Source organism: Salvelinus alpinus, chromosome 11 (genome assembly GCF_045679555.1).
Source record: "Salvelinus alpinus chromosome 11, SLU_Salpinus.1, whole genome shotgun sequence".
Classification (NCBI taxonomy): domain Eukaryota; kingdom Metazoa; phylum Chordata; class Actinopteri; order Salmoniformes; family Salmonidae; genus Salvelinus; species Salvelinus alpinus.
In genome coordinates, this window is record NC_092096.1 from 51938899 (window position 1) to 51966796 (window position 27898).

At 43.4% G+C, this 27898-nt stretch overlaps 1 protein-coding gene across 1 annotated transcript; it reads right to left on the bottom strand.

Moving 5' to 3' along the window:
• Positions 1–60: 60 nt before the first annotated feature.
• Positions 61–23327, bottom strand: LOC139534893 (calpain-1 catalytic subunit-like). Its single transcript, XM_071334425.1, has 21 exons — positions 22661–23327; positions 21753–21822; positions 20281–20399; positions 15031–15164; positions 14573–14741; positions 14199–14282; positions 13890–13975; positions 13641–13715; positions 13316–13476; positions 13068–13228; positions 10787–10798; positions 9120–9331; positions 8957–8996; positions 8664–8729; positions 8511–8568; positions 6552–6616; positions 6339–6407; positions 5928–6006; positions 4182–4298; positions 1772–1830; positions 61–1253 (listed from the first exon to the last, which is right to left on the bottom strand). The coding sequence occupies exons 1-21, from the start codon at positions 22910–22912 to the stop codon at positions 1227–1229; spliced, it is 2115 nt and encodes a 704-aa protein (XP_071190526.1). The 5' UTR covers positions 22913–23327; the 3' UTR covers positions 61–1226.
• Positions 23328–27898: the final 4571 nt, after the last annotated feature.

Consider the following 27898-nt stretch of genomic DNA (forward strand, 5'->3'; position numbering starts at 1 on the left):
TGATCTTTAGAAAAGATGTTAGCTTTGCTCAAAACCCAAATGATGACATATCCACATGAATATAATTGTGTTCCCGGAAAAGTTTATTGAAGTTTTGTATAGATAGAAATGGAGAAGGTACATAATTCCATAATAAGAAAGAGCATAAGACAATTACAGAGTGTGCACTGTAAACAACAGTCGTGATTGCATAATGCATATAAGACATTTTATTATCGATCTACACAGAAAAAAATGGCAACTATAGAATTGAATGTCATGGCAATAAGAGTGTCATACTGTTTCTGGTTCCCTCAGTCTATTTGGCAAAATGTCTCCAACTGTACTTTACCTTCCTCCATCCATGAATACATCTGACATTACATGCGATCAGGTTGATGCCTGCTATTCCAATCAAAAATCAGTCATCGCTTATAACCTACATCACAAATACTAAAATAAAAAATAAAATAGCCACTGGGCACACACTGGTTGAATCAATGTTGTTTCAATGAAATTACGTTGAACCAACGTGGAATAGACGTTGAATTGACGTCTGTGCCCAGTGGGTAGTTTCATGTTCCCCTTGGAACAATAAAAAAAATAAAAAGCTGGGATATCCTCGAAGTGTCTTTGGCATCCATTAAAAATGAGGATATCAAGTTTTGAGTATGCGGCATTACAAGGATATTGTGGGGGGTTTCCCCACTGAAAAGTACTGACATATACGACTTCTAAAAAAAAATGTCATGCCGGTGATTCGATCCTCTAAGGATGATGAAGTACTTCCAAGTTACAACAACACTTTGCCTTCTTTCTCAGCAGAGAAAATCCTTTTGACCCAAACTCCATACCAACACCCCCATTGCCTATTCCTGAAACACAGGCCCCAAAATGGCTTCCAAAAGGAACGTTGAAAATATGACAAGGCAATTGTGAAAATTGGCACAAGATGTAAAACAAAAACTTTAGGAAGTTTCCTTCCTATCCAATAGGAGGCCGTATCAAAATTCCCTGCCGTCTTCCTCTATGTTGTGGCGCCATGTGAGTAGAGTTGTCTCCCTCTGTTTCTAAGGTAACAGGCAATGCTTTGGCACATGATCCCCATATTAAATGTTGTAAACATTACTCAAGTTTTTTTTTTAATCCATGGATCTCTGCAGTGCAGAGAGGAAGAGCCAGAGAAAGGCACTTCTGAAATTACATTAGTGTAGTCTGGTGCAATAACATCAGTGAGTCCATCATCTTTAGGCAAACATGGTCAGGGTGATCCACTGTAGACAGAGAGGAGGGGGAGAGGTAGAGAGAGATGCAGCGAGAGAGTACAGAGGGGGAGAGAGCACATAGTCACTTTAATAACTCTACCTACATGTACATATTACCTCAACTAACCGGTGCCCCCGCACATTGACTCTGTACCGGTACCCCCCTGTATATAGTCTCGCTATTGTTATTTTACTGCTGCTCTTTAATTATTTGTTACTTTTATTTCTTATTCTTATCTGTATATTTTTTTTTAAACTGCATTGTTGGTTAGGGGCTCGTAAGTAAGCATTTCACTGTAAGGTGCTACACCTGTTGTATTCGGCACATGTGACAAATAAAATTTGATATGATTTGATTTGACTTTTACGTCATCAGAACTTTGCTCATAATGAATAGTGACATAAGAATCACATAACAAGCAACCCCGTTCAACTGTGTAGGCTAGCTTTGACTGAGACAACACTCTTATACTCCGATCAACTGAACAACAACAACAAAACGTAACAGCTGAGAGACAGAAATGGACCTGGAAGAAGTTGAGTTCTATGACTCCATCAGAATCTGTGTCCATCGTCTTGAAGGTTTCTGTAGGTACAGAAGTGTTACGAAAGTCAGTTAAAAATGTAAAGCACCCATATGAATATGACATTCACTATTCTGAACATTTGGACTCAAGATCATACATCATTGGCCAATCTGAAACATCAGTGTAAAATATACCTTATACAGGACATCGTATGGATGATGGATAACGTCGATCTATACGCTGACTCGGTGAGTGAGTTTATAAGGAAGTGCATTGGAGATGTTGTACCCACTGTGACTATTACAACCTACCCTAACCAGAAACTGTGGATGGATGGAGGCATTCGCGCAAAATTGAAAGACCGAACCACCGCATTTAACCATGGAAAGAGGTCTGGGAATATGGCCGTATATAAACAGTGAAGTTATTCCCTCCGCAAGGCAATCAAACAAGTGAAATGCCGGTACAGGGACAAAGTGGAGTCGCAATTCAACGGCTCAGACACAAGACGTAGTCTCACGGACTACAAAAAGAAAACCAGCCACGTCACGGACACTGACGTCACGCTTCCAGACAAACTAAACACCTTCTTTGCCCGCTTTGAGGATAATACAGTGCCACCGTCGTGGCCTGATAACAAGGACTGCACCCCCCCCCCCCTCTCCTTCTCCGTGGCCGACATGATTAAAACATTTAAACGTGTTTACCCTCTCAAGACTACTGGCCCAGACGGCATCCCTAGCCGCGTCCTCAGAGCTTGCGCAGATCAGCTGGCTGGTGTATTTACGGACATATTCAATCGCTCCCTATCCCAGTCTGCTGTCCCCACATGCTTCAAGATGGCCACCATTGTTCCTGTACCCAAGAAGGGTACAGGAAGAACTAAATGACTAGTAGCACCCCGTAGCACTCACTTCTGTCATCATGAAGTGCTTTGAGAGACTGGTCAAGAATCATATCATCTCCACCATACCAGCCACCCTAGACTCACTTCAGTTTGCATACCGCCCTAATAGGTCCACAGACGATGAAATCGCCATCACACTGCACACTGCCCTATCCCATCTGGAGAAGAGGAATACCTATGTAAGAATGCTGTTCATTGACTACAGCTCACCATTCAACATCATAGTACCCTCCAAGCTCATCATCAAGCTGGAGGCCCTGGGTCTCAACCCCGCCCTGTGCAATTGGGTCCTGGACTTTCTGACGGGCTGCTCCCAGGTGGTGAAGGTAGGAAACAACATCTCTACTTCATTGACCCTCAACACTGGGGCCCCACCAGGGTGGGTGCCCAGCCCCGTCCTGTACTTCATGTTCACCCACGACTGCGTGGCCGGCCATACATGCCTCCAACTCAATCATCAAGTTTGCAGATGACACAACAGTAGTGGGCTTGATTACCAACAATGATGAGACAGCCTACAGGGAGGAAGTGTGGGCACTCGGAGTGTGGTGTAAGGAAAACAACCTCTCACTCAACGTCAACAAAACAAAGGAGATGATCGTGGACTTCAGGAAACAGCAGAGGGAGCACCCCCCTATCCATATCGACGGGACAGTAGTGGAATGGAGAAGGTGGAAAGTTTTAAGTTCCTCAGCGTACACATCACAGACAAACTGAAATGGTCCACCCACACAGACAGTGTGGTGAACCTCAGGAGGCTGAAGAAATTTGGCTTGGCACTCAAAACCCTGACAAACTTTAACAGATGCATAATCGAGAGCATCCTGTCGGGCTGTATCACAGCCTGGTTTGGCAACTGCACCGCCCTCAACCGCAAGGCTCTCCAGAGGGTGGTACGGTCTGCACAACGCATCTCCAGGGGCAAACTACCTGCCCTCCATGACACCTACAGCACCCGATGTCACAGGAAGGCCAAAAAGATCATCAAGGACAACAACCACCTGAGCCACTGCCTGTTCACCCCGCTTCCATCCAGAAGGCGAGGTCAGTACAGGTGTATCAGCTGGGACCGAGTGACTGAAAAACAGCTTCTATCTCAAGGCCATCAGACTGCTAAACAGCAATCACTATCACTGGCCACTTCAATAAATGGATAACTAGTCACTTTGAACAATGCCACTTTAAATAATGCCACTTTAATAATGTCTACATATCTTACATTACTCATATCATATGTATATACTGTATTTTATACCATCTATTGCACCTTGCCTATGCCGCTCGGCCATCGCTCATCCATATATTTATATGTAAATATTCTCATTCACCCCTTTAGATTTGTGTGTATTAGGTCGTTTTTGGGGAATTGTTAGATTACTTGTTAGATATTACTGCATTGCACTGTCAGAACTAGAAGCACAAGCATTTCGCTACACTCGCATTAACATCTGCTATCCATGTGTATGTGACCAATACAATGTGATCTGATTTGACTGCACTCACTGAACATGGTCTCCAGCCGAACCAGGCAGGTAACAAAGTTGTCAAAGTCAACTGTCAGGTCAGCCTCAGTGTAGCGCAGAATGATCAGCTGGAACAGGTGGTTCGTCAGCTTGAAACCTGATGACACAGACAGAAAAATGACAAAGGCAGGAACCATTTAAAATGGGTTTAAACCAGCCAGATATGCTTTCATAGAGAACAATGGGTCAACGTATGAATTTCTATTTTCAGTTATTGTCGGTGTCCTTACTGTGGCTAAATAAAAGTAGTGATGATGCACTACAAAAAAAACTGATTGAGGTTTAACTTCTCTAGGATAGGGGGCAGCATTTTCACGTTTGGATGAAAAGCATACCCAAATTCAACTGCCAGCTACTCATCCCCAGAAGATAAGAGATGCATATTATTAGTAGATTTGGATAGAAAACAGGGTTTGAATCATGTCTGTGAGTATAACAGAACTTATTTAGCAGGCGAAACCCCGACGACAAACCATTCAGAATTTTTTTTTTTTGAGGTCACTCTTTTCAATGGATTTTCATTGGGAATCCAGATTTCTAATTGACCTTCTTGCAGTTCCTACCGCTTCCACTGGACGTCAACAGTCTTGAGAAATTGGTTGAGGGTTTTTCCTTTGTGTAATGAAGAAGTAGCCCTGTTCAGAACGAGAGTCGAGTGAAGTGTACTTTTTATTTGAGGCGTGTAACCAGAAAGCATGCTACAGTTTGTTTTAATCCTGTATTGAACACAGATCATCCCGTCTTCAATTTTATCGATTATTTACGTAAAAAATACCTAAAGTTGTATTACAAAAGTAGTTTGAAATGTTTTGGCAAAGTTTACAGGTAACCTTTGAAATATTTTGTAGCCACGTTTGAGCAAGTTGGAACCGGTGTTTTTCTGGATCAAATGCGCCAAACAAATGGACATTTTGGATATATATCGACGGAATTAATCGAACAAAAGGACCATTTGTGATGTTTATGGGACATATTGGAGTGCCAACAACAGAAGCTCATCAAAGGTAAGGCATGAATTATATTTTTATTTCTGCGTTTTGTGTCGCGCCTGCAGGGTTGAAATATGCTTCTCTCTCTTTGTTTACAATGTTGCTATCCTCAGATAATAGCATTGTTTGCTTTCACCGAAAAGCCTATTTGAATTCTGACATGTTGGCTGGATTCACAACCAGTGTAGCTTTAATTTGGTATCTTTCATGTGTGATTTAATGAAAGTTTGATTTTTATAGTATTTTATTAGATTTTGGCGCGCTGCATTTTCTCTGGCTTTTGGCCAAGTGAGACAGTAGCGTCCCACCTAAACTCAGATTTTGGGATATAAATATGAACTTTAACGAACAAAACATACACGTATTGTGTAACATGAAGTCCTATGAGTGTCATCTGATGAAGATCATCAAAAGTTAGTGATTAATTTTAACTCTATTTCTGCTTTTTGTTACTCCTCTCTTTGGCTGGAAAAATGGCTGTGTTTTTCTGTGGCTATGTACTGACCTAACATAATCGCAAGGTGTGCTTTCGCCGTAAATCCTTTTTGAAATCAGACACCTTGGCTGGATTAACGAGAAGTTTATCTTTAAAATGGTGTATAATAATTGTATGTTTGAGGAATTTTAATTATGAGATTTCTGTTGTTTTGGATTTGGCGCCCTGCAATTTCACTGGCTGTTGGTTAGGTGGGATATCCCACATATCCCAGAGAAGTTAAGGGAAAGAGGTACTGTACCTGCCGCCTCCAGGGCCATCCTCATCTCATAGGAACTCATGGTGCCTGACTTGTCCAGGTCATACTGACGGAATACAGTCTGGTGGAGGGATGGAGACAGAGAGAGAGAGAGACAAGGAGAGAAAGAGAGACAGAGCGAGAGAGAGAGGGAGATGAGGCAGAGAGAGAGAGACGAGGAGAGAGAGACCGAGACGAGGAGAGAGAGACCGAGACAAGGAGAGACAGAGAGAGAGAGAGAGAGAGAGAGAGAGAGAGAGAGAGAGAGGCAAAGGCAGAGAGGGACAGAGATTGCGAGAGAAACGAGTGAAATGCTCTACCGAGACTGAACATGGAACTAATGACGAGAGCGAAGGCTCAGTTCAAGTGAATGAAGTAAGTGAATAGGAGAACAGGATTTTCAGCTCGGCTCACCAGGTATCGTTTAATCTTCTCCCACAGCACGTGGAACTCGGCCAGTCCCAGTTTACCACTACCATCAGTCTGAAGGACACGGTCAAGGAACCCTGTTCATACAGACAGTCACAGAGAAAGACAGACCAGACAGAGAGACCAGACAGACATCGAAAGACCAGAAAGATGGGACTAGTACTGTATAAAGAATTGATTGAAGTACACCAAGGATACATCCATCAGGTTGATCATAGTGCGACAAGCTTCTGGTCCAAATCCATCTGTCTTCAGATCTTTGTCTGTATGTGTATGTGTGTGTGTGTGTGTGTGTGTGTGAGAGTGTGAGACAGAGAGACAGAGAACAAGAGATTTATACGCATCTGTAAAATCCAAATCTGCCTGGAAGGACTGACAGTGTGGGTCTCAGGTCGAAGGATTGTGAAAGATCTCGAGTAGACTCACATATAGAGAGATACAGTGCATTCAGAACGTATTCAGACATTTTTATAAATGATTTGCAAATTAAAGAAATACCTTTCCTAGTTAAATAAAGGTTCAATAAAAAACCTAAGTATTCAGACCTTTTGCTATTAGACTCGAAATTGACATCAGGCGCATCCTGTTTCCATTGATCATCCTTGAGATGTTTCTACAACTTGATTGTTGTGCGCCTGTGGTAAATGTAATTGGTTGGGCATTATTTGGAAAGGCACACACCTGTCTATGTAAGGTCCCACAGTTGGGAGTGCATGTCAGAGCGAAAACCAAACCACGAGGTCGAAGGAATTGTCCATAGAGCTCCGAGACAGGATTGTGTCAAGGCACTGATCTGTGGAAGAGTACCAAAAAATGTGTGCAGCATTGAAGGTCCCCAAGAACACAGTGGCCTCCATCATTCTTAAATGGAAGAAGTTTGGAACCACCAAGACTGTTCCTAGAGCTTCCCTAGAGCTGGCCACCAGGCCAAACTGAGCAATCGGGGAAGAAGGACCTTGGTCAGGGAGGTGACCAAGAACCAAATGGTCACTCTGACAGAGCTCCAGAGTGCCTCTATGGAGATGTGTCACGTCCTGACCATAGTGCTTATGTGTTTTGCTTGTTTTAGTGTTGGTCAGGACGTGAGCTGGGTGGGCATTCTATGTTGTGTGTCTAGTTTGTCTGTTTCTGTGTTCGGCCTAATATGGTTCTCAATCAGAGGCAGCTGTCAATCGTTGTCCCTGATTGAGAATCATATATAGGTGGCTTGTTTTGTGTTGGGATTTTGTGGGTGGTTGTTTTATGTCTCTGTGTCTTGTCTGCACCAAAAAGGACTGTATCGGTAAACCACGTTTGTTATTTTGTAAGTGTTCACGTTTTCGTCTATCATTAAATATGTTGAACACGGAATACGCTGCGTCTTGGTCCGATCCCTGCTACACCTCCTCTTCAGACGAAGAGGAGGAAGGCTGCCGTTACAAGATGGGAGAACCTTGCAGGACAACCATCTCTTCAGCACTCCACCAATCAGGCCTTTATGGTAGAGTGGCCAGACAAAAACCACTCCTCAGTAAAAGGCACATGACAACCTACTTGCAGCTTGCCAAAAGGCACCTAAATACTGTCAGACCATGAAAAACACGATTCTCTGGTCTAATGAAACCAAGATTGAACTCTTTGGCATGAATGCCAAGCATCACATCTAGAGGAAACCTGGCACCATACCTACAGTAAAGCATGGTGGTGGCAGCATCATTCTGTGGGGATGTTTTTTAGCGGCAGGGACTGGGAGACTAGTCAGGATCGAGGGAAAGATGAACGGAGCAAAGTACAGAGAGATCCTTGATGAAAACCTGCTCCAGAGTGCTCAGGACCTTAGACTGGAGCGAAGGTTCACCTTCCAACAGGACAACAACCCTAAGCACACAGCCAAGACAACGCAGGAGTGGCTTCAGGACAAGTCTCTGAATGTCTGTAAATGTGATATTTCCGTTTTTTATTTATAATGAAAGGTGCAAAAATAAAAAATGTACTGTTTTGCTTTGTCATTATGGGGTATTTTGTGTAGATTCGTGAGGAGAAAAAAACGATTTAATCAATTTTAGAGTAAGGCTGTAACGTAACAAAATATGGGAAAAGTCAAGAAGTCTGAATACTTTTCCGAATGCGCTGTATAAAGCACAATACTATGTTCTAATTCTATTCCTAGGGACTCACGCTTGCTGATGATCCTGTTGAGTATGGTCTGCAGCTCTGTGGCACTGATCTCCATGTCCTGTGCACACAGAAACAGAACATGAGGAAATACTACATTTCCCATCAGCCCATTCGCCCTGCTGTCCTCTCACTTCCCCTCCCTAGTCTCCTCACCTCCCCAGCCAGCTGTCTGAACAGACTCTTGAAGCCAGCGTCAATCTGGCTCTCGTCCAGCTGAGACTGAAACAGAGATACAGAGGAACGTCAACTCTTCTTTCTTGTTGGTAGTACTGGTGTTGGCATGTTACAGTATGGGCTTGTTTATCAAACAGGGTTCTCCATGGTCTGCATCTGAAATGGAACACGACTCCCCACATAGTGCACTACTTTTGACCAGAGCCCTAGTCAAACGTAACACACTATATGGAGAATAGGATGCCATTTCAGCCCTTGTCTCTTCCCCTCACCTCTGCAGGAAGTTCAGCTGTGACGTCATCATCCAGCTCCCTAACACAGACAGAAAAGAACACTAGTATCAATGTCATTACATTAAATTCATTGCCTTTCTACCGTCCATAATCTCCATCCCCTCATATGTCCTGTTCACCACTCTGTTTCCCTATTACTCACTCTGAGTTAGCTGGTTTCTCAGAGAAGACCCTGAGGACAAAGTCTCCCTCCTTCTGGGGTTCGAAGGTGGAAGGGACGATGATGTACTCCCCGGCGGGCAGCTGGAAGCGAGAGCTCACCTCTCTCAGGTTGATGAAGAGCTCAGAGCGGGCGCTGGAACCGTGCGTCAGGAAGAAATCTCTCTTCAGGTGGATGCCTGATCTACCCACGTACTGAGAGGACAGAGAGAGCAAGGGGGAAAATGCTGTGAGGTGAACTCACTAACCCCTGATCTCTAACCTCTAACCCCTGATCTGCCCACATACTAAGGACAGAGGGCACGGGAAAGCAGTATGAGTGAGTTAGTTAAACTAGGTGAACCTAACCCATGTACTGATGGATGGCGAGAAGGGAAAGCTCTGTGTGTGAATTTGTTTAATGACCTCTAACCCTTGACCTCTAACCCCTGTCCCGCCCACATACTGAGAGGACAGAGACAAACGGAAAGCACCCCTGACCTCTAATCCCTGACTTTATGTCTATGCTACCATAGAAATTAGGAGAATGCTACCATGCATCTCCATATGAGACAATTGGCTGTGAGCCTAAGCACAAGCTACATTGACCTTTGAGACATGCAGGTCAATATAGGCCTTTTGGCTACATTACACTTCAGCTATGACACACTGTCCAACAGGTTCTTAATGCACTGTCCAACAGGTTTTAATGCACTGTCCAACAGGTTTTTAATGCACTGTCCAACAGGTTTTAATGCACTGTCCAACAGGTTTTTAATGCACTGTCCAACAGGTTTTTAATGCACTGTCCAACAGGTTTTTAATGCACTGTCCAACAGGTTCTTAATGCACTGTCTAACAAGTTCTTAATGCACTGTCCAACAGGTTTTTAATGCACTGTCCAACAGGTTTTTAATGCACTGTTCAACAGGTTCTTAATGCACTGTCTAACAGGTTCTTAATGCACTGTCCAACAGGTTTTTAATGCACTGTCCAACAGGTTCTTAATGCACTGTCCAACAGGTTTTTAATGCACTGTCTAACAGGTTCTTAATGCACTGTCCAACAGGTTTTTAATGCACTGTCTAACAGGTTCTTAATGCACTGTCCAACAGGTTCTTAATGCACTGTCCAACAGGTTTTTAATGCACTGTCTAACAGGTTCTTAATGCACTGTCCAACAGGTTTTTAATGCACTGTCTAACAGGTTCTTAATGCACTGTCCAACAGGTTCTTAATGCACTGTCCAACAGGTTTTTAATGCACTGTCCAACAGGTTCTTAATGCACTGTCCAACAGGTTTTTAATGCACTGTGCAACAGGTTTTTAATGCACTGTCCAACAGGTTTTTAATGCACTGTCCAACAGGTTCTTAATGCACTGTCCAACAGGTTTTTAATGCACTGTCCAACAGGTTTTTAATGCACTGTCCAACAGGTTCTTAATGCACTGTCCAACAGGTTCTTAATGCACTGTCCAACAGGTTTTTAATGCACTGTCCAACAGGTTCTTAATGCACTGTCCAACAGGTTCTTAATGCACTGTCCAACAGATTTTTAATGCACTAAATATCTCTCAAATACAGTTATGCTGTCCAACAAGTGTTTCAATTATTACACAGTTACCTCACAACACAATGTAAAATAATACTGGCCAGCAGAAAATACGTACCTCATTAGGAACCTGTAGAAAGACACAGAAAGACAAGAGTTAGATAGAAACATACAGTCAATTACTAGTTACTCAAAACACTGTCTTTGATGAACAATCGTACCGCCTTGCAAAATATGGGAAAAGAAGAAAACGTCTCTTGCCATAATCATAAAAGGGGCTGCATCAAATGTTTGATGTATTATAATAATTGATTACGCTTATGTTGTATTAATAGAATGGGAAGGGCTATAAGACCCCTCCCCCTCCACATTTAAAGGGTCCTAGACTACAGATTAACAATATATATATATTCATTATAAGGTTTTAATATTGTTCCACAGCCTTTTCTAGTCTCTGCCTCTTATAAAGAAACGGTCTGAGAGATGTGCGAATTATCGAAGTCATAGCAGGGGGTCTGTGAGAAAAGCGCCTGAAAGATAAACACAGAACCCTGCAGGGGAGTGAAAGAGATAAGAGACTAGTCAGACATGCCACTATAAATCAACTTGGGGGAGTGGACATTTACTGCTTAGCCTTTAGATAACACTGAAACTCTTGTTTGTATAGCTGTGGATGCATGGGCTTGGTCTCATGAGTAGAAGGTAATGACGTAGGCAGTGACATCACAGGGGGTTGACTACAAGCATGATAAAAGCAACTTGGACTTTTCCTATTTTGCAGAACTTAGGAGAGACATCAGTTGTATGTGTGATGTTTGATCTTTGACTTCTGTCTACAGCTGTATTTTGATTAAAATTGTTATGATTTATAAGTGCACATTTTGAGCGTTCCTGGTTTGTTAAGTAAAAAATGGAGCACAGAAAAACGGAACCAAACATTTGGCGAGCTTGCCAGGAGGGAGTGAGTACAACACTACTGGACGGAACCTGAACCCCCCTTCTCTGATCACCAAATTGCAAGGTAAGCAGACACCTGTTATATCGAAGTCCGTCATTTAAAAGAAGTGGGTGTTCAGCGTTTCGCTGGTATGTAAAAGCGCCGCCTCCCTCTTGTAATTATAAAGACAAAGGAACCTAAAATGTGCATGTATAAGTCAATGAATGTGTGGTAATTGCCTTATGTCAATGTGTGTTACATGTTATATGCATTAAGAACAGTAGCTCGCCTTCTTGCGTGTTGGGGGTGCTGGGGTAACTTCCGGAAGGGAACTCAAGAGTAGTAAGGGAGCAGAACCTGTATCTAGCGTGAAAGTTCTGAAACAGGCGATAACCTATGGGGCACCTAGAAGATAGAAATAAACTGTTGTCTGTCCTTATGCGTTTGTTTGGTGTGAGTGAAATGTGCAGTGGGTGGGGAGATAAACGAATCGAGAATTGGTTATTTGGTCTGAGAGCTGTTATAAGTGGATTTTTGATAAAGAGGAGGATGAGGAACAGTATATAGATAAAAGGCATTAAATTGGAATAGTATAAGAAAGGGATTTTTGGAAGTGAGGACGGCAGGAAGGAGTTCTGTCATTGTATAAGAAAAGGCGGGTATGATAAAGATAATACCTATAAGACGTATATTACCCTACACCCCGAGGAACTAGTTTTACCCTCAACATATTTTGTATTAGTTGAAATAGAACCTATAATTACTTGTAGAAGGATAGTTAAGGAGCTTTTTAAGTGGAATTGGTGGAGAGGAGGTTGTGTTTTATGGGCATATGAGAAGACAGTGGAGGAAATGGAGTTAAAACTGATACAACACCCACTGACATTATTACAAGTTAGATAATGGTAGGAAAGGCTAACATAGTACACCATTATCATTACATGGCTGACTGTCAAATAAAACCAAACTGATGCTCGCCATGTCTGCAAAGGCCTGTAAAGGGTTTTTTATTAGGTAATGGCCCAATGGTGGAATAAAAAGTTAGGAGTAGGACAGAAGTTACTTGAATAAAAGATTGAACGTATTTGTTAGTGACACTTTCCTACCATAGGACAGTATAGGAAATGTGCAACCCTTAGTATACCAATAAAAGTATTACAAGGAAGTTGAGTTCTGTAGAGATTTCCATAGAAAATTACTTTGTGACGCTACCGTCCAATAATATATTACTGTTACTCTACACCCTTAAGATATAATATTAGGAATTGAAGTCGAGCATGCGGTTGTCTATGTGAGGCCCGTGTGTGAAATATATTTGAGTTTAGTAGAACCATTTACTATAGCCTGGAGTATGTGAGAGTAGAATTAGGATTTCAGTATCACCCACTGTTGTTTAACACACACTGAAAGGAGATAGAGAAGAATTTATATAGGCATATTCATACATATTACACCGCAACACCTCGTAAATGGCGAATCCGATGGTCTCCATGTCCTTTCCCTCCTTGCGTTTCTTTCTCCGGTCCTTCTGCATCAGCGCCACCAGGAAGCTGCAATCTGATTGGCCGGCTGTGTCGGGGTGCTGCAAGGCGATCTTGAATTGTGGGTTGATCCAGAATGTGGCTAAGGATTGTGGGGGGGGGAAAGTTATCAGAAGACATTTTCTAATCAACTGTGTACCACTTCTTTATATCCTCCCTCCCTCCTTACCGGGGAAGTTCCTGCAGCCCCCGGCCGTGCTGCCCCTCCTCCACTCCCCCTGGTAGACGGCTGAGCTCCACTTCTTCTGCTGGTTGGCCTCCAGGGCGTCTGCTGTGAGGTTACAGATCTCCAGACGCGTAAACTCACGCAGGAAGTCGCTGAATGACATCCTGAGAGGAGGGATGGAGAGAGCGAGAGGTGGAAAGGGAGGGAGAAGGGGAGAGGAAGGGACAGTCTGTTGTGTATATGATGCAATAACTCAGACATACTCTCGAGTATCATACCCAGAGGCCATCAGGCTTGGTGACACAAATACACACTCCCGCACACTCACCAGAACTCTCCGTCCTCGCTGCGGTTCTGGAGTCGCCCTCTGACTGACCGGTCCACGCTCTCCCACTCTCTGGAGCTAAAATATTTGCAAATGAAAATACATTACCGACTGTATTCCATATCAAAAGGGATAGAAAACCACTCTCACTAGTTACACAGTATGATATGTAATATGACACCTGCAGTATCATTCTCACTAGTTATATGATAGGCAATATGAGAGGTGTATAACAGTGTTTCCTTCTCTTACTTGTCACTCCAGGCACCAGTCCACTCTATCTCTCCCCAGGGGTTGCGTATGCGGACCAGTTTGGTCATATTCCCCCTGTACACCACCTGATGGAAAGGGATACTGCATTACACACATGTATAGTAGCTGGGAAAATGGCCACCCTTCTGTCAATCCAAATTTGATTGCTGTACAGGTAAAGTTAGACACATTTGTATTCGTTTTAATGCTGTCTTTTGTGTCCGACTGTTCAGAACTCCACCAACACATGATGCAATTGGGGGAAGTGACCCCTTAGTGCCACTCAGACCAGAGCAGTCATTGGCTCACCTCGTCGACCCCGGTCACTGAGTAGGCGTGACCTTTCACCAGCTTCTTAAAGGTCACAGCCTCCATGTCCTGACTACCGGTGATCTGGGGACAGAAGACAAAGTCAGAGTAAGCGTTTCACTGTACTGTTTACACCTGCTGTATCCGGGTGCACGTGACAACCTTTGACTTGATTTGATTTGAGAGGCTACACACACAGGGACTCTTGACACACTGTTACGTGTTCCAGTCAGGGACATGATATGACAAAGTCTGTGAAAATGATGACGTCTGTGAAACATCCTGGTTCTTAGCACCGTGTTAAGCTTATTGAAATAGGCAGTGTTTCCTATGACAGAATCGAACAAATGACTGTAACAAATCTGAGTACTGACGTCTATGGAGCAGCCCAGCAGCGATCCTCTCTCCACGGCCCGGCTGATGATACTGTAGAGGTCAGAGGGCGCTTTCCTCAGCTCATACATCTCCGTTACCCCTCCTGTGAAGTCCTCAAAACCCTCGGACGTGCTGCCTCCCGACAGGGCCTCGTAACAGCCATGCAGCCTGCAACGAGGGTGGACAATTCTGTGTCAAAAGACTATTTAAAAACCTACATTTCTGTACAATGTACACACACAGGACATATGTATATAGACATAGAATTTTACGTAATTTGTATTTACATTTTGGTCATTTAGCAGACGCTCTTATTCAGAGCGACTTACAGATATCTTAACCCATACCGACATGTACAGAGTGAAATAAATGCAAAGCCCATGTATACATTTGAATCCTTCTAACCACCCTCTTCTCTCCTTTTTCTAAACTCCTTCCATCCCTCATCCCTCCTTACTTGGCGTAGGCTTTCTCCAGCAGGGCGCTCCAGAATTCTCCTCCCTCGGCAGAGTGGACAAAGAGTAGCTTCCCATCCTTCACCGGCAGCCTGTCATCAATCACCACCTGCACCCACTCCCCGTACTGCCAGAACTACAAAACACAGACAGTAGGGAGACTATCAGAACTACAAGGCACAGACAGTTGAACTACAAAACAGACAGCAGACCTACAACACACAGACAGTAGAAATACAACACACACATATTAGGGAGACTACCAGAACTACAACACACAGACAGTAGAACTACAACACACACAGTAGAACTACAACACACAGACAGTAGAAATACAACACACAGATAGTAGGGAGCTCAATATCACTACCGTTACCCACTCTCCACTGCAATCTGAATAGGGGTAGGATGAAGTGAGATGCAGCTAAGCACTGATTTAATGTCAGTTTTACACGTAGTGCCTTATTTTGCACAAGCACCAAGAACGAATACATTCAACATTGAAGACAAGCTCTGATTTCCCCTCTAGTGGTGAGGGTGAGCTGATCGCAGAACTGTGCCCAGGGGTAACTTCTAACCAGAGCGGACCGTTTAGTCACTTACATCCAATGACCACCAGGTGGCAGAAGTGGCATTAGAACAAGATCATCATAGGGCTCAACAGGGAAGAGGGAGGACCTAAGACTGAGGTAACAACCACAGGAATTTATGGCAAGATCTTGAGCAATCACGCTATCTTCCTTCCAATACACATGGGTTCCATGTAGCCGGCCTACACCACTGTGACGTTAGTATGCTTTTAGAGGGACAAATACAGGCTGTCCAATAATGTATGTACCATTCTCCTCAGCCGCACCTAGTTAACTGATGCAGACCTACGGCAAGGCAATATAGATCCACCACCACAAAATCACATCAGGGACACCAGAACATTACATAGAGTTTGAGGTATGTGGCTCTGGGATACATGAATGTAACAATACTGAAGTGTCAAAACCAGCAAACAGTGGCAGGGGGAGGGGATGTAGAGCAGAGAGCCACAGCTGAGCTGTTATTGTGTGTGTGTGTGTGTGTGGGGGGGGGGGTGAGAGAGACAGAGAGAGTTAAATGGTTAATTTTGCATGCTCCGCAGGGCTAAAGTGACTGCTGGGACTGTGCGGTCGACCGCAGAACAGGATCACATGATCGTCTGGGTTGACACAGAAGTGTCGCAACACCCCCTAACCCCACCAACACACACAGAGGGGGAACCAAACTATGAGCCGCTGTCTACCCTGTTAGCCTTTATGGGGCGAATCCTAACTTCCACTTTAAGTAGAATTTTCCCCTAGCGTTGGGGTCAATTTTGGTTCAATTCAATTCTCCTGTCCGTTGAACTAGTATGCAATTCAGTTCCCAAATTGGGAGAAATGGGAGAAAATGGGAGAAAAAGTGAACATTTGATGTAGGTGGAAGTTAAAATTCAACCCTATCATAACTATCTCTTACACTATCTATTTAGCAGAGGTCTCTTCCGTATAAATACCAATCAATTTGGGAACTGAATTGCATACTAGTTCAACGGACAGGAGAATTGAACCAAAATTGACCCCAACGCTATCACAACGATATCTGAGATAAACACACCCGTGCTGGCTACAAGGAAAGTAAACCAAATATCCACATCTGCGTAGCAAGCTCGGGGGAGTGTCGTCTGTCCTAGAGCCGCAGTACTTCAACTGTGCAGTTCCTTTCACCTTCTGATAGTAATATCCTATCAGCAACCTAAAGATTTCCAAACTGAAAATTACAGGCATACTGAAGTCTGTTTTACAATACAGGATATGCTGAGTCTCACAGCTCATCTCTGCGCCTAGCTAAGCTACATACCGCATTCCCCGAATCTGCGGCACAGCTCCCCCTTTGTCTGGCTAAACCAATTAGAACATCCAACGACATTTGCGGAGGATGAGTAACCCAGGCGTACGGGATCTGGCACAGGATCAGGAGATCTCAACAGAACACTCGCTGTATTATTGGGTTTAGACGGTGTGTGTGTGTTCTTAGTATCTTTGTGGGGACCAGAAGTCCTCACAAGGATAGTGGAACAAGGAACATTCGGACAAGTGAGGACATTTTGGGTCCCCACAGAGTAAAAGGCTATTCTAGGCTAAAGGGTTAGGTTTACGGTTAAATTTACAATCAGGGTTAGGGTTAGAATTAGCGTTAGGGGTTAGGTTTAGGAGGTGGTGTTAGGTTTAGGGAGGTTAGGGTTAGGGGTAGGTTAAGGGAAAATAGGATGTTGAATGGTCCCCACAAGGATAGTAAAACAAAGTGTGTGTGTGTGTGTGTGTGTGTGTGTGTGTGTGTGTGTGTGTGTGTGTGTGTGTGTGTGTGTGTGTGTGTGTGTGTGTGTGTGTGTGTGTGTGTGTGTGTGTGTATAGAGGGAGATCTCAACAGAACAATGTATTATTGGGTTTAGACCTTCAACTGTTAACTGTTAACACACAGGCCACACAATGGAGGAAGGGATATATGGTGAATTAGATCACATACACAAACAGTTGAAGTCGGAAGTTTACATACACCTTAGCCAAATATATTTAAACTCAGTTTTTCACAATTCCTGACATTTAATCCAAGTAAAGATTCCCTGTCTTAGGTCAGTTAGGATCACCACTTTATTTTAAGAATGTGAAATGTCAGAAAAATAGTAGAGAGAATGATTTATTTCAGCTATTATTTATTTTATCACATTCCCAGTGGGTCTACATAAACTCAATTAGTATTTGGTAGCATTGCCTTTAAATTGTTTAACTTGGGTCAAACATTTCGGGTAGCCTTCCACAATAAGTTGGGTGAATTTTGGCCCATTCCTCCTGACAGAGTTGGTGTAACTAAGTCAGGTTTGTAGGCCTCCTTGCTCGCACACGCCTTTTCAGTTCTGCAATTTTCACTAGGGTTGAAGTCAGGGCTATGTGATGGCCACTCCAATACCTTGACTTTGTTGTCCTTAAGCCATTTTGCCACAACTTTGGAAGTATGCTTGGGGTCATTGTCCATTTGGAAGACCCATTTGCAACCAAGCTTTAACTTCCTGACTGATGTCTTGAGATGTTGCTTCAATATATCCATGTAATTTTCCATCTTCATGATGCCAACATAATGCTGCCACCCCTGTGCTTCACGGTTGGGATGGTGTTCTTTAGCTTGCAAGCCTCCCCCTTTCTCCTCCAAACATAACGATGGTCATTATGGCCAAACAGTTCTATTTTTGTTTCATCAGACCAGAGGACATTTCTCCAAAAAGTACGATCTTTGTCCCCATGTGCAGTTGCAAACCGTAGTCTGGCTTTTTTTATGGCGGTTTTGAAGCAGTGGCTTCTTCCTTGCTGAGCGGCCTTTCAGATTATGTCGATATAGGACTCGTTTACCTGTGGATATAGATACTTTTGTACCCGTTTCCTCCAGCATCTTCACAAGGTCCTTTGCTGTTGTTCTGGGATTGATTTGCACTTTTCGCACCAAAGTACGTTCATCTCTAGGAGACAGAATGCGTCTCCTTCCTGAGCGGTATGACGGCTGCGTGGTCCTATGGTGTTTATACTTGCGTATTATTGTTTGTACAGATGAACAAGGTACCTTCAGGCATTTGGAAATTGCTCCCAAGGATGAACCAGACATGTAGAGGTCTACAATTATTTTTCTGAGGTCTTGGATGATTTATTTTGATTTTACCATGATGTCAAGCAAAGAGGCACTGAGTTTGAAGGTAGGCCTTGAAATACATCCACAGGTACACATCCAATTGACTCAAATTATGTCAATTAGCCTATCAGAAGCTTCTAAAGCCATGACATAATTTTCTGTCATTTTCCAAGCTGTTTAAAGACAGTCAACTTAGTGTATGTAAACATCTGACCCACTGGAATTGTGATACAGTGAATTATAAGTGAAATAATCTGTCTGTAAACAATTGTTGGAAAAATGACTTGTGTCATGCACAAAGTAGATGTCCTAACCGACTTGCCAAAACTGTAGTTTGTTAACAAGAAATGTGTGGAGTGGTTGAAAAACGAGTTTTAATGACACCAACCTGAGTGTATGTAAACTTCCAATTTCAACTGTATTTAAGGCATGAATGAGTTTATATGCCAGTAGGTTCATAGACACATAGCTATGTTATTTCCTCTCATGCCAGCAGGGAAACTGTTTAGGACATAAATAAGTAGGCTACGGCTGTAGAAATAAATGTGTCAATGAAAACATGTTGCAATACTTCTGCAATCAGTCAATCATCATTTTTAAATAGGGGTTTCCTGTAGTCACTTCCTTTTGGCAGAGGGCTGGGGTGTAAATTCCAGTTAGTGTGTTAGTAGTGTTACTTCTGTGTGGAATGCAAATGTAATAGTACTGTGTTTGCATTAATGAACGTGTTCATGATGGATGTGCTGTATTTAGCTTGGCTGCCTGCTGCTCAGTGTAGCAGCAGTAATGGTTACTCTGAATGACTGGGCAGTGGTCAGCACTAGGCTAGCAGGCTCCGTATTGGCCCCTGTCTCTGTGTGTGTCTCTCCGTCTCTGTCCTGGCACCCTGGCCCCCAGCTGAGTCGGACTCTATCAATGTGGGCGGCTGGCTGCCATCAAAGGGTTCAGTGAGAGGAAAGCTGAGTGAAAGTGAGTGCCGCTACAGTGGGCACTGGACACGGACACGCAAGCACCACCTGGTCGCCCATGCATGGAGACGTCCATTTAGAGGGCAACTGTGGTGTCGCTTTAAGGTCCTATACAGAGAATGATAGGTGTGTCTGTGTGTCAGAGGATTGGTTTTGTGTACAAAGCAAAGGTCATCGTGATAAGGCCTGGCAAGAAGCAGGAAGCGTGCCTTGGGAGTGAATTAAGATACATTTTCTGTTTTTATTAGCTCACATGAGATGGAAATGTGTCTTCTGCTTTCATCCACCCCCCCATCCATCCACCCCTCCCTCCCGATATACATACACACTAACACATATTAGGTTGGAGATGCTGGAGCAGAGGGCAGCCACAAATACTGCACCCAATGAGCAGTTTAGGGGGTGAAGTTCCTTGCTCGAGGGAACATCGGCAGTAAGTGGCACCTGAGATTGCCTCCGGTTGCCAGCTCACTCCCCGCCACAACTTTGAGTTCACTTCCAGAGTAGCTGAATATCTGTATTACTGTATATTAGTATATATTATCGTATAGATGGATAAACGGTCAAATCAGAAACAGGAAGTGAGTGTGTGATGACCTGGAAGTGGAAGATGCCAGCGTACTGGCCTCCGAAGTCCTGTCCATGAGGCACCACTCTGTGGAGGAGGTTGTCGTTCAGAGTCAACGAGGCTATGGCTGCCAGCAACCAGCAGTCACCTGAAACACACACACACACGCACACACAAGTACACAGACAGGCACACACACAACATATTACATCCGTCATAGGTAGACTATGTTAATGATAGCAATGCATTGTATCAGTCCCTTAAAAAAAGTCACCAAACATTCATTAGTCGGTAGTGTTTGTTTTGACCACCTGGAAATACTCTGGCCGTTAGTCATAGCATACAAGTAACGCCCAGAGTTTTTCCTGATCTAGTAACACGGTAAGAAAAAACTCCTGGCCCTGTTCATCATTCATCTCTTCAAAAGTTCCCAACTGTTCTTCCTTTGAATAATTTCTAGCCTCAAGGCTAGGTGAAGCTAACTGACTAAACTCTCCGCTCTGGTTAGACTTATTAATTACAGACAGATACTGCTGTCTGTTTCTCACTGCTGTGGGAACGGACCACTTCAGGCTTAAGTGGTGAAACCGTGTAATACTGGAATGCGCCTTATAAGGAAACCGTAACGAGAGAGAGGTGTCCGAGAATCTGTTAACACACACTTCATCCTGACCCTATGTAACCTCCAAGCAGTGTGTTCGAATTTGAACTGTCCGGACCTACAGTATGCTGATTAAATAGCTCGATCTACTGTAACTCTAACAGAAGAGGCCCTATAACACAATGCGCATGCAGGGTAGAGGCATAGGCTGAAAAGCCCACAGAAGACACCACGGTTGGGTTCGGGATGCTGGGGGAAAAAAAGAGAAGGAAGCAGTACCACAAATGTGACATCATCTATAAATAGGGGTGAATGCCTATTGTTATGCAAACGCAGACGAAGGCTGTATGCTACTGCTAAAAATACATTCAAACTTTAAAGACTACTCCAGTGAGTGCAGGATTTATGTACGCCTTTTAAGCCCGGCACCCAAATACTTTTTGCTACTACACACTTAAGAGTTGAGCACGCCACTTCCTCTTTCTGGGCTCGACGTGCCCCGTATTTAAGAGAGGGGTAGGCCGCTCTCTCCCAGCTCACGCAGCATTTGATTCACTACCAAGAGATGAGAAGACTTTCAAATCGACCATTCAGCTCAGAGTTAGTTTGCGATACAGTACCAGGCAACGTGTATACCTTTCCTATGTTTACTGTAGTGGTGGTATAGTACCAGTGCATCTCAGCCAGAGGGAGGTTGTTACTTTGCTTAAAGATGTGAGATAGCGGAGCAGAGTATAAATGATGCATCCCACACAGTGTTTTTAGAGGAAAACACAAGAGTACCAAGATTGCAATCAAATCAAATCTCTGCGCTCTCTCTCTCTCTCTCTCCTGACTAAGTGGTTGTTCCATTGGGCTCTCAGGCTCTCCACCAAACCTCCTTCTGAGACCTGGACTCACCTAAAGCTCCCTGGCAGATATCCGTGCGAGTGGCTCCATCCACTATGAACTGAGGTCGGGTACAGACCTCCTGTAGACAGAGAGAGAGAGGGGGAGAGAGAAAGAAAGAGAGAGATAGCGAGAGAAAGGGGGAGAGAGGAAGAAAGAGAGAGGTGAGATATGCCAGATTGGTGTTGTTGTTGCTCACAAACATGCACACACACCCACACACACACAGCAGTGACAGGAAGGCTGACCTTTCACTTTTCCTTTCACCACAGTGTTGACACTGCACTGCAGCACTGGTAAAGCCTGTCGTCCTTGTTGTCATGGCGAACGGCATCCCCGTCAATCACACAAGTGCCTCGTAGAATACATTCGAAAATGGCTGAGACATTCATGCAAAACTACCGAATACTGCATCTCCTCTCTCTGACTCCCAACCATCGCTCATCCACAGATAACTCAAGACACGAGCAGCGTGAGAGCTAGTTAGCTAAGCTATAAAAAGCTCTTTCCGCATTTTGAGCTGAGGAGCGGAGCAGCATGGTGTGTGTTCCCTCCAGGGATGTCGATATTACAGTTGTGAGGGGCGAGTTGCTGGAGGAGATGCATTATGAAAGGGAATGAGGAGAGACGGAGTGTGAAGAGCATTAGGATAGACAGGCACGCCAGCTAGGACACACACACACGGGATAAGACACACACACACAAACTATTGCCAAAGACAAATAATTATGTCAGAGTCATCTGAGAATAGTCTTATATAATACTTATAGGGGGCCTTTAAGGATCGGGTCTAAGATTCATCTCAGTAAGGCTCAGATATGGTCTAGGTTCAGTAGGTGAGTTTTTCCTGGTCAGGTAATATGGTCGGGAAAAACTACAAGAGGCTCAGTAAGTATAAGGAACAGGCAGTCCCATCTCACCGTAGGTCTCATCCAGCGTACTCCTTTGGTCTTGGAGGAGCGTGGTCCCAACTCATTGAACCCCAGAGAGGAGGAGGCGCAGGGGAACAGGCTGTCCTCAAACAGGCTGCGGCTCTGGAGGCACCGGGCCCTCAGCGACTCAAAGTCCTGGCCTAAGAACTTGACTGCGTTGTGGTTCTGGCCCAGACCCTCGTCCCGGTCCCACTGGCTGCGCAACTTGGCGGCCATCCCCGACGCATACACCTGCTCCATTCTCACCTGGCCGTAGTCGTATTTGGCTGTGGCAGAGGTCAAAGGTCAAAGCTAATCCAGGGAGCCAGTCAGGGAGGAGGTCAATGGCTGACGTTCAATTAGGAATCAGACATAGAACAGCAACAGCCAATGATGAGGTTAAAATTGTAGATGAGGTGGTGATAATAGGCTGTGACAGGCAGACGGCTTAATGGAGAGCAAGTGACAGTCCTAGTCATGTAAAAAGTGGCAGAGTGGGGATTGGAGGATGGGCTCAGAAGGAAAACGTCTTCTTCACAGCACCAGGCAGATCTCAGAGTCACGGCAACAATTCACTGATTGGCTGGCTGTACCTTTATCAGACAAGGCTCAGAAGCCAATAGAATGAGGTGAGACTCAGCGAGTTGGCTGTACCTTGTTGTCCCACCAAAAGCCCCTGGAGAAGAAAGAGAGAGAGAGAAGGAAATTAGTGAAATTCAAAACACAATTTTGTGTTTTGTAAATATCTGCTTAACTCCTGCAAGAATGTATACTTCATTCAAATACAGCCTGTACAGCTCTGTGCAGCACAGACAAAATAAACAAGATATGCATAGCATGAGAGAGTTAGCAAATAGCACTTTGCCCCCCTCCCCCCGACTCCTATAAATTGTCAACCCGCCATGCACGCTAGCTAGCAGAGGATTGCACTGGGATTACTCACAATAATAGTCGAACTGACTTCAGTTCAGTTCTCTAGTGAATAACATAGTTACTCACTGTGAACAAAGTTGAGTCATAAGTGCTTGTCTTGGGGAGTCCCAGCTAGCATATAACGTTCTGAGAACCATAGGTTTCTTAGGTGGGAATTACAGTACTTCAACATAACGTTTCCTACAGGTTTCCTTTAGGTTCTATTTGAAGTACTGTTCTCAAATTGTTCAGAAACTGTTTAGAAACAACGTTCCTCTGTGGGAATTTCAATACTTCAGCATAACGTTTCCTACAGGGTTCCTCATGGTTCTATTTAAAGTAATGTTCTCCAATTGTTCAGAGAACATTAAGAAACAACGTTTTTCTGTACGAATTTCACTACCTCATGATAACGTTTTGTACTTGTTTCCTCACAGTTCTATTCAAGTCATGTTCTCAGAACGTTCAAAAACAATGTTCTCCTGTGAGAATTTCAGGACTTCAGCATATTTTTTTCTGCAGGTTTCATCATGGTTCTATTTCAAGTCATGTTCTCAAAACATTCAGAGAACGTTCAGAAACAACGTTCTTCTTCTCGATCCTGTTAAGTGCGTTCAGGTGTGTTGTCTGCGCCCACTAACTGGCCACACCTGATCTTAATGAGTGCTTGTTAACTTTGAAATGGGGTTTGAATAGACTAATTAAATAGCTTTGTACGAGTAAAAAGAAACATCCCATGCTAGCTCCTCCTGGTGGCGCAGTGGACTAATTCCATGGATAAGGAACATTACAGGTTTCAATCTCTGCCAGAATAAAAAAAAAGCATGTGTTTGTATAATTAATGCCTAAGCAAATTCATTTCCGTGTGTCCTATCTGTGCTTGGAGTTCAAAACAGTTAACCCAAACTAAGCTACCAGTGTTATTAAAAGTCTTATTAAAACGTTCTCAGAACGGTATTTAATTACCTTCAAATAACCTAGAATTTCTGTTTTCAGAACGTTTATAAAACCTCCCAGGAAAGATTTCAAGGAACCATTGTAAAATGTTCTCATAACCTCCCTACAACCTAAAAAATGAACGCTCCCAGAACAGGCAAAATGTTCACTTCTGCTCTCTAAATGTTTAAAAAAAACATATGGCTTCATTCCCAGAACCAAATGTTCCAAGAAACTAAATGTGCTATCTGGGTTCTATTCTGCAAATGTAACACTCTCTGAATGTTTTGCATGGACTTTGTACGACAGAAGGTTGGTGGCACCTTAATTGGGGAGAACGGGCTCGTGGTAATGACCGGAGCGGAATCAGTGGAATGGTATCAAATAAATCAAACAAGGCCATTCCATATACCCTGTTCCAGCCATTATTATGCGCTGTCCTCCCCACAGCAGCCTCCACTGATTTGTACTGAAGAGACAGCTACTAATCATGAGCAGAGACTAAGGTAAAGTTGTAGCTGGTATGTGTGTGTGTGTGTGTGTGTGTGTGTGTGTGTGTGTGTGTGTGTGTGTGTGTGTGTGTGTGTGTGTGTGTATGTGTGACACAGTGTAAACAGCGCAGAATGGGAGGGAACACAGCCAAGAACATGCAAAAGACTCTCAGGCTCTCTGGTAACTACTGCACAGTCGGGGGAAAGGGAGATGTTGCCTGTTTGAGTTTGCTTTCATTGTTCCACAGTTCCATAGTTCTTTCTTTCCCGTTTCCTCACATCACAATCACTCTATTTTTTCTCTCTAACGCTTTCCCACCACAAACAAAAAATTGAGAGAGAGAAAGTTTGAGGCACACAATTGCTTCTAATCTATTTTAAACCTTTACATTCTGAAGTTAAGTTTACCTCACCTCTTTCGCTCTCTTTTTCAGCCTCTCACTTTCACTCACTCACACATGCTGACGCTTATTCACACTGAGCTCTCTTCTTGTTCTACCCCTCAACTCTCAGTAAAAACAAACCCTAAGCCTTGTCTGTTTCTCATTGGAGCAGAAAGAGAACCCGGTCAGGCACAGCTGCCACCCACTCCTCTTGCCACACCCATCGCTATTGCCTGTTGTTCCCTGACTCAAAGATTTTTCCCACTGGTCAGAGTTGACTTTCTAACTGACTCTCACCACTCCTTTAGAGTCTCAAGGATAATACCATGGGGAAAGATAATGGAATGAAGTTCTACCGTCTTAGATGGAAGAGAATAAAGTGGAAATTTAACAGATCTCTTTTAGTAGAAAAATACCATATTTTGGGACAGTTTCAGCACGTACCGAATACCTACTCTACCCCTATACATGCATGTCAGTTACCTACACATCGTCTGGGTAGAAACGTTCACATTTCTGTGACTGTGGTGGGTTGACAGACAGGGGAGAGTGCGTGTAGTCAGTAGTCTTCTCGTCAAGTAGGGTTTTCAACTCAAATGAATATTTGATGTTCCTCACGTGGAATATTTCTCTGTTTGCGAATAGCACTGCAAATAGTTTCACTGACGTGAAATGACAGATTAGAAGTCCAGACACATCATGATCAGCCCCACTGGTGTGCCCAATTCAAGACATATTGTTTCTTACTGATCTGTAGCCTATCACTATTGTATGATTACTGCTAATCAAATAGCCTAAAACTTAAAACAATTAAGTGACAATTTGTCACTATTGACATCTGTATCGCATGGGAGATAACCTTATCCCCAGGCTAACTGCTACTGCATATAGAGAGCAATAGTAGTGGCATCTTTTTGTAGACACTAATGTAGGCCAACTGACATGGCTCGTTGGCCAAAGCCTATGGGGAAATGAATGGCGTTTTTGGATAAACCCAGAGAATAAGGTCTGTGGTAAACACAGGTTATGAGATTTTATACATTTTATTCTATCAGATAATCTTCATCATAACCACATAAAGCACACAAAGGCTTCACAATTCATAAAGACTGGCTGAGTAGGTGGGGCGGGGTCGACTGCGGGTGGAGTTTTACAAATTCAACAGACATGTATTGCATTAACTTGCCTGATAATAGCTAATTTCCAATTCGATTAATTTCTCTAAATAGGAATTAATAGAATAGGAATTGAGTTCCATGCCTATTCAGGCTGGTTTTAGGCAGACAATCACATTCAACATATACCGTAGCCCATCTATCCTATTTTAACAGGACTGAAGACATGGACAGTGGGGTACATCGCAAATTCAGAACCGCTGTTGGGTACATCGCAAATTCAGAAATTCAGGACAGCAACATAATAAACTAAAGCACTGATCATTGGGAACAAGATCAGAAAGACTGCTAAGCCTTGATCCATGAATGAAATAAGGAAATAGGTAGCCTAGCCTACAAAACTAAAACAATCCATGTTCAAATCAAAAGGTCTGATTAACATGATATAAATAACGCAGCCACATCCCGAGACCCCGGTGCAGACACATTCAGTAATCAAAAGATGGTTTAAGTATTTCGTTTTAAAGCTCTGACGAAGGCCAAGCGACCAAGAAACACTTTTCAGAATCATTCAAAATACTTCACCAGAGAGCGTGACTTAGCCACAGATAATCGTGTGCTTCTTTTATCTGTGGATTGTTTGAAATCACAAGCTTGGAGGCTAATATGCCAAGCTACGAAGCCCGCAATTTGGTCTGCGCACGTGGCAATAGGCCTGGTTTGTTATTGAGATGCGGCTGGCAGTGAAAAGCAATGCATCTAAAAATATGTGTGAAGATAAAATGTCTAATCACACTCAAGACACATTGAGACAAGAAGAAGGGGAGGGGGGTGTGGCGAAGATGTTGGCACTTCTCTCTCCCGAATGTGCTCAGCTCTCCAGAATGCAACCAATTCTTGCGCATTCGTTGCTTTATTGTGTTAATAGTTTGCCTTTTTTATATATAGTACCTGTCAAAAGTTTGGACACACCTACTCATTCCAGGGTTTTTCTTTATTTTGACAATTTTCTACATTGTAGAATAATAGTGAAAACATCAAAACTATGTAGTAACACATATGGAATCATGTAGTAACCAAAAAAGTGGTAAACAAATAAAAATATATTTTATATTTGTGATTCTTCAAAGTAGCCACCCTTTGCCTTGATGACAGCTTTGCACACTCTTGGCATTCTCTCAACCAGCTTCATGGGGTAGTCACCTGGAATGCATTTCAATTAACAGGTGTGCCTTCTTAAAAGTTAATTTGTGGAATTTCTTTCCTTCTTACTGCATTTGAGCCAATCAGTTGTGTTGTGACAAGGTAGGGGTGGTATACAGAAGATATCCCTATTTCATACTGTGGCAAGAACATCTCAAATAAGCAAAGAGAAACAACAGTCCATCATTACTTTAAGACATGAAGGTC